Source organism: Sinocyclocheilus rhinocerous, unplaced genomic scaffold (assembly GCF_001515625.1).
Source record: "Sinocyclocheilus rhinocerous isolate Xijiao unplaced genomic scaffold, SAMN03320098_v1.1 scaffold601, whole genome shotgun sequence".
Classification (NCBI taxonomy): domain Eukaryota; kingdom Metazoa; phylum Chordata; class Actinopteri; order Cypriniformes; family Cyprinidae; genus Sinocyclocheilus; species Sinocyclocheilus rhinocerous.
In genome coordinates this window covers 902,897-915,851 of record NW_015656605.1, presented here as the reverse complement: position 1 = coordinate 915,851, position 12,955 = coordinate 902,897, and the positions used below count along the sequence as shown (strand labels likewise).

Genomic DNA, 12,955 nt, shown 5'->3' with positions numbered 1-12,955 from the left:
AACCATTATGCCTATGGAGAGTCCCCGTATGTGTTCATTACTCTCTGCTGTGTATGTGTGTGTGTGTGTGTTCACTACTCACTGCTGTGTGTGTGTGTGTTCACTACTCACTGCTGTGTGTGTGTGTGTTCATTACTCACTGCTGTGTGTGTGTCTGTGTGCACTTGGATGGGTGAAATGCAGAGCACAAATTCCTTTCAAGTTTATTATTTGATTATTATTTGATTATTTTTGTTTCTGCATTATTGCAACTTAATATGCGTTTCTGGATCAAAACATGCATTTTGGCCTCATTAATGTAATGCAAGGATGTGTTTGTCCATTGTTAGCCAAGTAAAACTCTCACTGCTTAAAAACGTCACATTTTGGCTTAAAGGGGTCATATGATGCGATTTAAATTTTTCCTTTCTCTTTGGAGTGTTACAAGCTCTTGGTGCATAAAGAAGATCTGTAAAGTTGCCATAGAGGAGAAACAATAATGTACAGTATGTGGAAAATAATGTGGTTTTTAACCTTAAACCGCATAAACACATTTCATTACACCAAATACACAAAATAATGTTCTTTTTAGCAGCATCATATGATCCCTTTAAGACTTTATAGGAGTAAGGATTCAAAACTGATGAGCAAATTGCTAAGTATTAGAAGTAGCTTCTGCAGGTTTTATTAAGGTGAATTTAAGACTTTTTAAAGACCTTTTTATAACCAAACAAAAAAATTTAAGGAATAAGTTAAACATTAATATGGTCTCTAAATGTAAATGTCTTGTATTAGAATGCTTCAAAGTTTAAAAAAAATACACCATTACTTTTGAATTCATTTAAAAAAAACTGTTTAAGGCTTGAATAGCTCTGATCTCAAACACTAAAACTGTACTTCTGATCTCACTGCAAAAAACGGATGCTCTTCCTCAGTATTTGTGTCTTGTTTTCCAGTGCAAATGTGTAAAGATTCTTAAATACAAGATGCATTTACAAAATTACTTAAAATAAGACATTTTTATTTCCTTATGGGCAGATATTTGTTCTTGTTTCAAGCAATCACTCATTTTGTTCAGTTTCTCAGGAAACAATGTACAAAAAAATGTATCGTGATTTGAGGATGTTTAGATATTTGTACTGGAAAACACAAATAGCTTGGAAGACGCTTATTTTTTTGTTGCAGTGCATGCAACATTTAATGCATGACTTTATGAATTTAAGACCTTTTTAGGCCTTAATTTGTGGAGAAGCGATTACTGAGCGAACATAACTAATAAAAAGAATACTTGTGCAGTAAAATAAAATAGTAAAAGAGCATGCACTGAAAGCGTTTTTCACTGCTGAGAAACTGGTGTTTGTCTCTTTAAATGCCTCCTCACTTTCATCCATGTTCTGGAAGTCCTGGTTGAGCTCCTTCTCTCCGGTTTTCCTATTCTCTTTCCTCTCGATGACGTGGCCTCTGTCCTGGATGTGATGGGCGATGGACATCTTCTGCAGTCCGCTCTCAGAGTCCTTCAGACTCCTCCTGGTCTCCTTTATCTGAACACACCATAAAGCACCCATCATAACACTGATCCGCAGGAGGTGCTGCGGTGTGAGTGTTTGAGAGCAGGACTCACTCCTCCAGGAGCACAGCGCGTCTGAGACGAGGCCTGGAAGACTTTCGCCGGCTCGTCTCCCATCTTAGAGTACGTCATGACGGAGGAAGAGGAATACGAGTGGCTGTTGGGGTCTGACGCCATGTTCTCCTGAAAGAAACAGTTACAAAAACATCTCAGGGACGCTGAATTCAGTCGAGCACTCGGGAGTCACCAGTTCATCTGTGTGACTGGTTGTTTGTACAGTGAAAGACACTCTTTTACAACAAAGTTCATTTGTGAGAAGTGCTACTTAAAAATCTTGAAAGAATCCGAATCACTGAATTGCTTACAACTGCCATCCCTACTGATGATGACTAAGAAAACAGCTCATTATAAAAACCCATTTCAAAAGAACAGCGTGTTTCAACATCCTTGTATGAGGTCTATTCATTCTAATCAGTGAAAGATGGTCACTGACGCGGTGTTGAAGAAGTCAGACTTACAAGATTTCTATGCATGGCCTCCATCCTGTTCCTCATAGCGAAAGGATTGCTAAAGAAATCCAGCTCCTGTTGACATTAATCACACACATTTACTGACCTTCCTTCACATGCACGCACATGCTTCTCTATATATACTGCAGACAGCAGTTATTCAAACTTAACTTTCCTTACAGACTGTCTTTAAACCAGTTTTCTTATATTTAGAGCTTAAATGCAGACTGTGTGATGCTGTGATGTTCTTTGGCGTGTATGAAGTTGCATGAAGTTGTGCTACCAGAGTTAACATCAAATGCATCCGCAACCCATTCTGACCCATTCGGATTTCAAAACAGGAACTTTATTTTTGATTATTTTATATTGAACTGATATGAATTCTAACATGCGGTAGTGACATGTTAAGCAGTGTCCTGTAGTGTGATGTACTATACCTCAATGTGCTTTAATTAATACAATAAATATTATAGTTAACTGAAAGACTACATGGAATATTTGTTCATGCATTTGTCACTGCAGGACTACTGAAGCGAACTGCAAAAATATTTAAAATGTTTAAAGTGTAGAAGAAATGGTGACCTGCTACCATTGTTAAATGCATTTTTCTTATACATTCAAATAAACTATAACATAATATCTTTATGGCGGAAAAAGCCTTTTTTTTGTAATAATTAATGTGCTTTTGTATTGAATGTATACTATTAAAAAAACTGTACTTGCAGATAAAATTATATGAAAAGATCACTTTAATCTGTGATTATTTTGATGTGTTGACTAACATACTAAAACACACTTGATTATCATTTGAAATTTAGTGTGTTATTCAATATTAGATTAAAAGCTAATATATTTAAAATGTTCTAAATTGCAGCTTCATCATTACAAATGTGTAATTACAAGTGTATTTAACATACAAGTTTCAACAGAAATTATATAATGACAAAATATATAATTTAAGTTACCATAAGTGCTTGTCAGTACATTCAGCAGTAATTTAAGCATATTTCAAAGACAAAAGAAGTAATTATGAAATTACATAACTCCTACTTAGGCGGGTCAAAAAGCATTAAGTTCAACAGATTGCATCTAACAATAACACATTTTCATTTAATCCAAAAACATTTCATTCAGTTCACACTTTTAAAGTAAATTCCTTTATATTCTAGTACATTATTTCTGTAATAAGTACTCTTTTTAAAAATATGCTAAAGTGTGCATGATTTTCAGAAGGGATATCAATGTTGTCAGCAACTTTTAACAATGTTTTATTGGCCATAATGATACTACCATGATTTATAATTACACAAGAGTTTAAATGATCAATATGATTGATTGATTATTTATTTTTTGCATTACAGTAATGAGAAAATATTTTTTGGGCTAGGGAGGTTATTAATTGTCAAAGGGGAAAAATGTCACAAAATATAACTGCAAAATATAAATTTTCTTGGATAATTCAGTTTCTTTTCATTTTGGAGTTTAATCCAGACGTTTTTTGAAGTTTTCATGAGATATACCCATCTGGACAAATGGAGAATAAAATTGTACAATGTGTGAAAAGACAATTGTATGTGTTTGTGTGGATGGACTGAAGAACTATGTGTGAAAACTGTCACAATAAACACAAAAAACAAAACATGCAGGACAATCACACTTAGTTAAACACACCAACAGATGACGAACACTCACTGAAAACACAGGGCTACATACACAAGGGCAACTAAATAATGAACAGGTGCAGCTAATTACCAACCATGCAGACAAACAAGCAGAAAACAGGACTGAACAATAAGGAGGCACAGAAAACACAGAAACAAAATGAAAACTAAACAGAATGTAATCCTGACAAAAGCATGAATGCTTCAGTAACTCTTGGTGCTGAGAGCTCTGGATGACTCCCAAAATTGGTAGCTGTCTCTGGTTATGGCGTCTAATAATGGAGAAGCAGCTCGTGTTTCTCTGAAGGTTTCTCCTGAAGCTAATAAAGCCCCTGGAGAGCACGGCTCAGCTATCTGCTCTCGCTGGAGTGTATTTTTAACCTGCCGGAGGACGGGTCACGAACGCTATTTTAGGTGGGCTGTGTTTGGAAGACACAGGCCTGAGGTCACGACCCATTTATGCTGCATGCTTTCACAGCGCTGGTCTCATCTGGGCAGAAGAATGATTCAACAGACCCACTGGGAAAACACTTTTGATTTAGCAAATGAGCCACACAGCAGAGCTCTCCGAAGACGACACGGTTCTGGGAATGATCACGACATCAGTAACACCTCGGATGCGGCCTTAACATTGAAAACATTTCTCAGGTTGCTCTGTTACTAAATGCACATGTGACTCTGCTGCGCAACGTTGCCAAATGTGTAGAAGTATTATACACGATCAAATGATGATCACCATGTGAAGCAGCCAACCGGAAGGGAAATGTCATAGTCCAATAATTGTTCACTTTTAAAAACCTATTCTAGCTAACAGTGAACTAGTTTAGTTAACTGAGCACACTGTCCTGTCTGCGTCTGAGAATGTGTTACTCGACAGCAGCGATTTGTTCTGCCAATAGCCATAATCCAAAAATATTCAGATCATCTACCAGTGGTTTCTGACCGTCCCAAGCACACGGCACACACAAACAGCAAGAAAATCTGCTGAAATCACCAGCTCAGATCTGATTAGCTGGGCTTTCGATTATGAAAATAGTGTGGTATTTGGGTAGGGAGAGCACCTGTCCTGTATTTGGCAGGACAGTCCTGAAACTCAAAGCCAGGGCCTGAATTTGGTTTAGGTAAATGAAGGGGAATACAATCATCTGACCTGAATGTATTTGTGTTTTTACAATTTAGGTGTTGATTTATATTTTATATTGTTAGGAAGATACAGAAATGTGTAAGCGTACGACTCTAGATGGTGCTCTGTAAGTTTGTAATGCAACAGCTTAAGGAAGCTTGATTATTAGTTCCGGTCCTTGATTCTGATTGGCTGAGCCGCGCTCGAAGCTAGCCTTTTTCACACTTCCGTGTTTCTGGTGCTTGCAGGGTAAACGTTTTTCCGGTGACAACTGCGGCCGTACTTAACAAGAATGAGTTCGAGAATCAAAGTTTTTTATACAAATTAGAGATTATGAAAATGCTTGAACTGCAGGTACATTACTCTACAAAGCACAAACATTTCACAATTAACTTTTTGCCTCAGCTCGGGTCATCAAATACAAGTTTGTTTAATTCTAAATGGTGGCAGTTATAATTCAGTTAGTTTCGCCTTTCTGTCCGTTTGGTGCTGGCTGTGCATTATGACTCTCCACGTGAAATTTTTTTGCTTTTATCATTATTGTTATTATTATTAAAGTAATATTGTATTTTCTACTTGCTCACCTTTGCATTATTAACGTGATGGTTTAAATATACGTTGTATAATGAGCCCTGGGAAATACATATTAAACAAGAGATGACTCGGATTCATGACTTTATTCCTATTGTATCCGATTACGTTGTTGTGTTGAGTTTAATATGCTTCAACCGGACTCAGTTAATTGTTTAATGTACTCTTGGAAAAAATTGTGCATCTGGACATAAATGTTGTCATTTTTAAGTAATTTATCATGATGTGGTGATTCGAGGGAAATGGCAGAGTAAACTGAGATAATGCGCTCAAATGTACCGGAGATAAAAGACTACATAAAAAGGATGTCGGAGATGGAGAATAGAAACCATCCGGCTCTATGTTGAGCGCATTATCTCGCAAGTCAGAGGCATATGAGTGACAAACAAGTAAAATTTTCTTTCTTTGTAGATTATATAACAACAACTTGGAAAACAGACAAAACAGAAAAGGTAAGAAGCATTATTTGAGAAAAGGGCATACTAATATAATAGGCGCAGACAGATATATAGGTGCATCTCAATAAATTAGAATGTCATGGAAAAGTTCATTTATTTCAGTAATTCAACTCAAATTGTGAAACTCGTGTATTAAATAAATTCAATGCACACAGACTGAAGTAGTTTAAGTCTTTGGTTCTTTTAATATGCACCTGTATATATATATATATATATATATATATATATATACATATCTATGGGTGCAGACCTGTAACAGAACTAACTTTACCCTGCGCTGACATAATTTCCGATTTTTGTGAAAAAGGCTAATTACTCTACGCCCAAAGAAGCCGTGGTTTACAGTGAATTTATAACAGCTAAGGGGGTTTTAGACTCCGCTTCGCGTCATTATAAATTCACTGTAAACCACGGCTTCTTTGGGCTTATTGCTTTATTTTAAACTGAATTTATGAAGTAATAAAATAATAACTAATAAAAAATTACAAGCAATAGCACTAAAAGTTTTACAGGTCTAAAAGTACTATTTAGGCACAGAAATGGAATATAGTAATCAAATGTAAAATAACACTGCATAGTCTTCACTGTATAAATAAATACAGGCAAATCCTTATGATTAAAGTTACTAAAGTTATTCAGTCAAGAGCAGTGAGTGTTTCTGATTAACAATAAGAACACAGACAGAAGCATTAGGCTGCTGTCACTTTAAGACCAAATGCATGGATCCATTATACTCAGTGCCGGTCCTAGACTTCTGGGGGCCCGGAGCAAAACTTTGTCAGGCCATGGTCAGTGTGTTCATAAAAACCCTAAATTGACCACCAACCAACTTTCAGAGCACTTTCACTGTCAATAAACAACAGTGAGTTGAAACCATCAGTAGTACAATAAAAAAAAAAAACAATAGGCCAAATACAATACAAATGAACTAAACAATTTAGTCTACTAAAAATAATAGTCTACTATACAGAAATTGAATGATCAAATGTAAATAAAAAACACTTAAATATACATTGATTCATTCTTATTAAAGTTACAAAAATTATTTAGTGAAGAGAGGAGAATGATTTTCTTATTTTCTTTTGTTGTTTGATTTACAATAAGATTTAATATACTGACATTTGATTACTTTCCCAACAGTTGATGTTCACACAAAAACTCACCAAGACATTCTGACATTTGTATTTGTGTATTTGTCCGTTTAAGCGCACACCCAAATCCCAAACTAGCTTATACTTGTTCATAGTGTTTCGCTCTCGCATCGTGTGTATAGAAAGCCACCCGGGGAACAGTGTCTCTTTTGCAGCTCAGTACACTTCTAACTCTTTTTAAGTATCGGGCACGTTCGGCAGGAGACTATATTACAACAGATTTGACTGATTTTGATGTTACAGAGGAAGGATGCCGCATTAAAATAAAGCAACAGAATACAGCATCCTGTTTTCATAATCGTTGAAATCAAAAATAAAATCTAAAATTCTATTAATCGCACAGCCCTATAGTAATTAAATCATGTTTAAGAGCTGGTGGTTTGGGGGCCCTACACAACTTGTGTACTTTGGGAGGACCCGCACTGAAAATACTTGTGCGGTTTCTTTCTCAACTGTTTACGGTCACTTAAGACATAATCGACTGTGTTTACATGAACACTCACCAAGACAGTTATTTTGACATAGATTATTTACATGCAATAAGCCGTTAAAAAGAAATCGATTTTGCATTCACACACTGTCTGAGAGGCAGCATTATGTGTGTGTGCTTTAAGTGTGAGCGCACAGAGTGTGTAAGTACTGAACTGAGTTCTCTTTCGCGTCTTCTTGCACTTGAATAGTTTAAAATCGCTTGAATGTTTAAATTGTGCAAATGATAAATTGTCAACTGTTTAGAATTCAAGCTCTGAAAGCTTTGTCATAAGAAGAGCTCCACAATTACAATACCACAATAAATAAAAAAGTTAATAAAAACGTGCAAACTGGAATTTTCGGGGTTTAAAGATCAATACTGTTCTAGCTTGATTGGGAAAAATAACCAACCAACACTTTCAGAGAGGGTGTTTTTTGCTGATGACGGCTGTGTGGACGGAGCAAAGGAACCGGGCCGGTGTGGACTTCATCAGAAGAGAACTGGTGATGGTTAAATACTGTTACACCTGCTAGGATTTCACACACTGGATATGAAAGCTCTGTTTGAAGCGGCCAGAATCAATAAAACCAGGTTACAAGTTCAAGATGCACTGAATCTGGTAAAACGGATGTGTATAGACTAATGAAGAACCATAACTTAGTCACTGCTTAAGGACATTCATATTCAGTTCATACTATTTAGTGGACTGAAAAGATCCTGTGTTATATCGCTCGAACCTGGCAAACTGAGTGCCAGTCACCGAGTCGCTCACAATATTTAATACGGTTTAAAGCATCCAATGTCACAGCAAACAGGCTTTCCATCTAACATAAATCAATGTTTACTGTAGTCTAATAATAGCTCACTCTTCCACCTGTCCCGCAAAATCACGTCTGCTGACCTGCAACAAGGCAATAACCAGAGGGTCGTCCTATATTTGGGGTACTCCAAAAAGAAATTTAAATAAGTTAAATATTCTGATTTATTAATTTAATTAAACCTGTGGCAAACATTACATTATTTTGATGAGTTCTTTTGAGAAAATCTGATTATAAAGTGTGCACACATTTTCATTTTCAGAGAAAACGAGTGAAAAGTGATTAGTCACATGACATTTATAGCCAATGTGATTCAGGTTTGTCTTAAAAGTTTACAGAGTTACATGTTCTATGTCTGTTTGGACTTTTGTTTCATTTCCTGTCTTGTGTGCTGTAGTTTTTCACAAATCTTTTAATTTTTTCACTAGTGAAAATATATATGATTTTTATTTTGAGAATTCTGTCATGTTACCAAACTTTCAGTAATCAAACCAGTAAAATTTCACGGTTCTCAGTACCAATTTTGGTACCATAGCCATTTATATTTTTCAATTTAACTACTTAAAAAGAAAAACATTTAATTAGTTAATTATTAATGCTATTAATAATTATAAGTAAATAATACATTATAACATTAGTATGTATCCTTTAAATGTTGTTCAATTATGCAAACATTGCATTAAAAATATCAAATTAAAGTAATAAAATAACAAAGAAACACGTTACAGGTAATGGAACAAGTGGCCGGTCTATTGCATGCACGTACAATGCAAGACTTAATGCACAGATATATTTTGACACAGATTTTTTTTGTCCCATCATTGCTATGGTTATCACTATGTCAATTTTAATATGATCATCACTCCCGACATTTTGCAGTGTGTACTTATAAGCATGAAAAATAAAACAGAAATCGAGCGAAGACGCTCCCTTTATAATCAATGAAGCTGATATAACACCATAAAGCAGATTATGTGACAAACCTGGGTATGTTTAAGGGTAAGTAAGCAGATAAACTCAGCATTCACTTCCAAAATCAGAGGTAACTTTCAGGGTATGTACGTAGCCATAACAGCTTATTCTCTGAACATAACCTGCTCCAGACTTCAGAGCTATCAGTGCATACCTACTGATGAGACTCCAGTGGGCGTTATTCCAGTTATTACAACATAATTATATATATAGTTTATATATGTATTAAAAAGCACTATTATAAGTAATATATAAGGTAATATTTAAGTTGTATAGATATATATGAATTATAAAGCACTATTATAACAAGATTTATTTATTCTAATATATTTATAACATTTATTTTATCGTCATCTCACACATGGATATTACTTTAATAATGCTGATTCAAATTTAAAAATACTTCTGCTTTTTATAGCTTATCTGGCAATTTTTATACTGATTGTGTGTAATAATACACAAAAATAAAATATGCAGCCCATACAGCAAAAAATATATTTTCAAATATATATATTTTTAAATATATTAAAATACACAAAAACATTGCCAAAAATTATTTGCAATAATATGTTTCAAAATATATGTACAGAAATATATTTTCTACCAATACATTTTTGGCCATTTTTTAAAATACATTTAAAAAATATAAATATATATATTAAACATATACAAAGTATATTTTGCCCTATAATTTTACCTTCAATCCAAGAAAATACATTCACATATGTCATAACTGAATAAAAACTTTACTTGTTGTCTATAACACATGTGAACATGATATATATATATATATATATGTTATATAAAGTATTTAATAAAGATTCTAGAAAGAAATGCTGAAGAACACAGGAGTTATCTAACATTGTCCAACATTAACGCAAGACAAGGAAACAGAGGAAAATACAGGGCTTAAATAATCAGAGGAACATAATTAAGGAGAACAGAAACAGGTGAGGAGCTAATTAACAACCAGGGAGATAAACTGGGGAACTGAATGGGGGCACAGAAAAACTTAAACCAAAAAGGAACGTGACACTATTTTTCATAGTTATTAATGTGAACAATCACCTAAACCTGAGTAACTTGAGAAAGTGTGGTGTGTAACTTCCAGTAAAGGTGTGTGTGTGAGTGTCAGAACTGTGTCAGTAGAACAAAGCCTTCCTGTTGTCTATAAATACTCCATCAAATAAAAGCGCTTGATAGCGAGCAGTCCACTGCGCTGTAATACGAGCTCCGATGACCAAACTGCCACATGTCCTTCGTGAACCTCACTGTGAAACTGGGAAAGAAGATGTGTTTGAGGAGAACGGTGTGGACGGCATGTGTGATTGGAGCGAGGTCTGGACTGCAGTCTCTGTGATACTATGATAATCATGTGCAGGGATTGAAATAAACTTTTTCACTCACCAGCCAATTTGGCTACTAAATTTTTAAGTTACCGGCCATTCATAACTTCTACTAGCCAAAAAAACATAAATAAACCAACAGTTTGAGGATGTCTGGGCGTGACGAAGCGACCATTGCAAATCATTTTGTGTCAGTAGGGGTGTGTGATATTGACAAAAAATGATATCTCAATATTTTCTGGGATTTTATGACGATAATTAGATGATATTTTGCCGAGTGTGTTATTGTGCTGATATCATAAGGACTACCGTGGACAGCTGACTCCTAAAGTTTTTTATATATATTTCATATTCTGTGTGGTCAGTTCACAGCAGTGATATAAATTAATATTTTCCAGTAAGTTCAAATTGATTTTGACCTTTTATGGGCATTTTTACCTTTATAAAGCCATTTTTCTAAAAGTGTGCATCATCTTTTGAGTCAAATTCTTACATTTAATCAGTCAATTATAATAATAATACATTTACGCTGTTACTAAACAAATGAAATCAATATCAACAAAATTCATCTTTGCAGAAGTTGCATATGAATTATGAAGTGGCATTTAGATGTATTTACACATGTTAATGCAGCTTAGAGGGACATGGAATGTTTTACCCTGCAGTTACAAATGCATAAATAATGTTTTGATATTTTAAACATGAAATGTTGAATACTGACATTTGCAATTATTTTAAAAATGAAAAGATGCTTGAAATTTAAAATTAAAACAATTAAAACCGCCAGCAGGTGGCAGCAAGTCACTGTTACGTGAGTCATTGCGATTGAACCGAATAATTTAAACGAGTGATTCATTCAGGAACTAAACGGTGTTTGGAATTATTTTTGTTGGCGAAATAGTGCAAAAACAGCCAATATGGTGTCTAAAACGTAAGTCTCTTGATATTAACGTATTGTTTATTGAACTGTTGTATAAAATCAATATCACATTTGTAACCATGCTTTAAAAAAACCAAAAAAAAAACAGCACTCTTCGTGTGAAATTGATTAACTATATGAAATCATATAAATATATACATTTTCTGCCCCCTTATCTTGAATTATGTGATCATTCTTAATGCATATTAATAGACTGAATCATGCAGTGAAAGTATGCACTCTAAATGCGCACGCACTCTAAAGCTGTGTTGGTCTAACCAGACTTCATCTCGTCGCGTATGCGTGCCTCTGTAGGTGTGTTTTGTTTGGTTTTTGCAATATACTCGATAATGTCATAATGTCTCACGAGTTCAGTATGTGTGCTAAAGCTGCGCAGATTTGGCTTGCATGAACTTCCCCAAGAAATAAATGAGTGAACATAACTTATGAAAAGTAACCCGCCAAATTGGCAAGTGATTTGACAGCGTTACCTGCCACAGCTGATTTTTTTACCTGCATTTGGCGGGTGTTAATTTCAAACCCTGATCATGTGCATCTAGAATGGGAAGTGCCAAGTGTATAAACCGCTCCGTGGTCAATGAGATTAGACAACACAGTCTGAAGGAAGAATAAGTAGTTTGCATTAAGAAAGACAAGCAAAAGCAAACTCCGGCACTCACTGGGTCGCTGCGGGCGTTCGGGCTGGTGTTGGGTTGAGCCGCAGCCCTGTGACCCCTGTGACGTCCGTCTGTGATGCTGGGCATGAAGCCCTGACCGAAGGGGTCAGAGAAACCCCTCATCATCTGCCGCATGCGCTCATGATGCACCTGGAACGGGTCGCTAAAGAAGGAGACCAGACAGAATACAATTAAAGGGGTCATATGATGCAATTTAAATTGTTCCTTTCTCTTTGGAGTGTTACAAGCTCTTGGTGCATAAAGAAGATCTGTAAAGTTGCAAAGACTAAAGTCTCAAATCCAAAGAGATATTCTTTATAAAAGTTAAGAGTCAGCCACGCCTACCTAAAACGGCTCGTTCTAACACGGCCCACATGTCTACCTCACTATGTGGGAAGATTTGCATAACGCCGCCCAAATGTTCACGCAAAGAAAGAAGGCATAACTTTTATTCTCGCTGTAGTATTATTGTTGTTGCCACCGCCACGTCGTGAAGGCACTGTGTAATTCGTTGTAAAAGCGAAACTACTTTGTTTGGCCTTCCAAAAGAGGACGATATCCGCTCACTCAAGCCGGCCTCCGCTCACTCTAGGCCCCGCGGCCTCCGCTCACTCAAGGCCGCGGTGTGTGACGCTGTGTTTCGTTGTGAAAGCGAAACTACTTTGTTTGGCCTTCCAAAAGAGGACGATATCTTTATAAAGTGGGGCTGTTC

General features: G+C 35.7%; 1 protein-coding gene across 2 annotated transcripts in view; it reads right to left on the bottom strand.

Annotated features, from left to right (window-relative positions):
* mlf1 (myeloid leukemia factor 1) overlaps positions 1 to 12,955 on the bottom strand; it is a 22,312-nt gene that overhangs the window by 3,207 nt on the left and 6,150 nt on the right. The window contains exons 2-5 of one of the 2 annotated variants that reach the window (XM_016528145.1): positions 12,247 to 12,406; positions 2,065 to 2,130; positions 1,601 to 1,729; positions 1,361 to 1,520 (exon numbers count right to left, since the gene is read on the bottom strand). In XM_016528145.1, coding sequence (XP_016383631.1) covers positions 1,361 to 1,520; positions 1,601 to 1,729; positions 2,065 to 2,130; positions 12,247 to 12,406 — 515 coding nt within the window. The remainder of the gene's footprint in view (positions 1 to 1,360; positions 1,521 to 1,600; positions 1,730 to 2,064; positions 2,131 to 12,246; positions 12,407 to 12,955) is intronic. The other variant, XM_016528146.1, reaches the window with a different exon arrangement.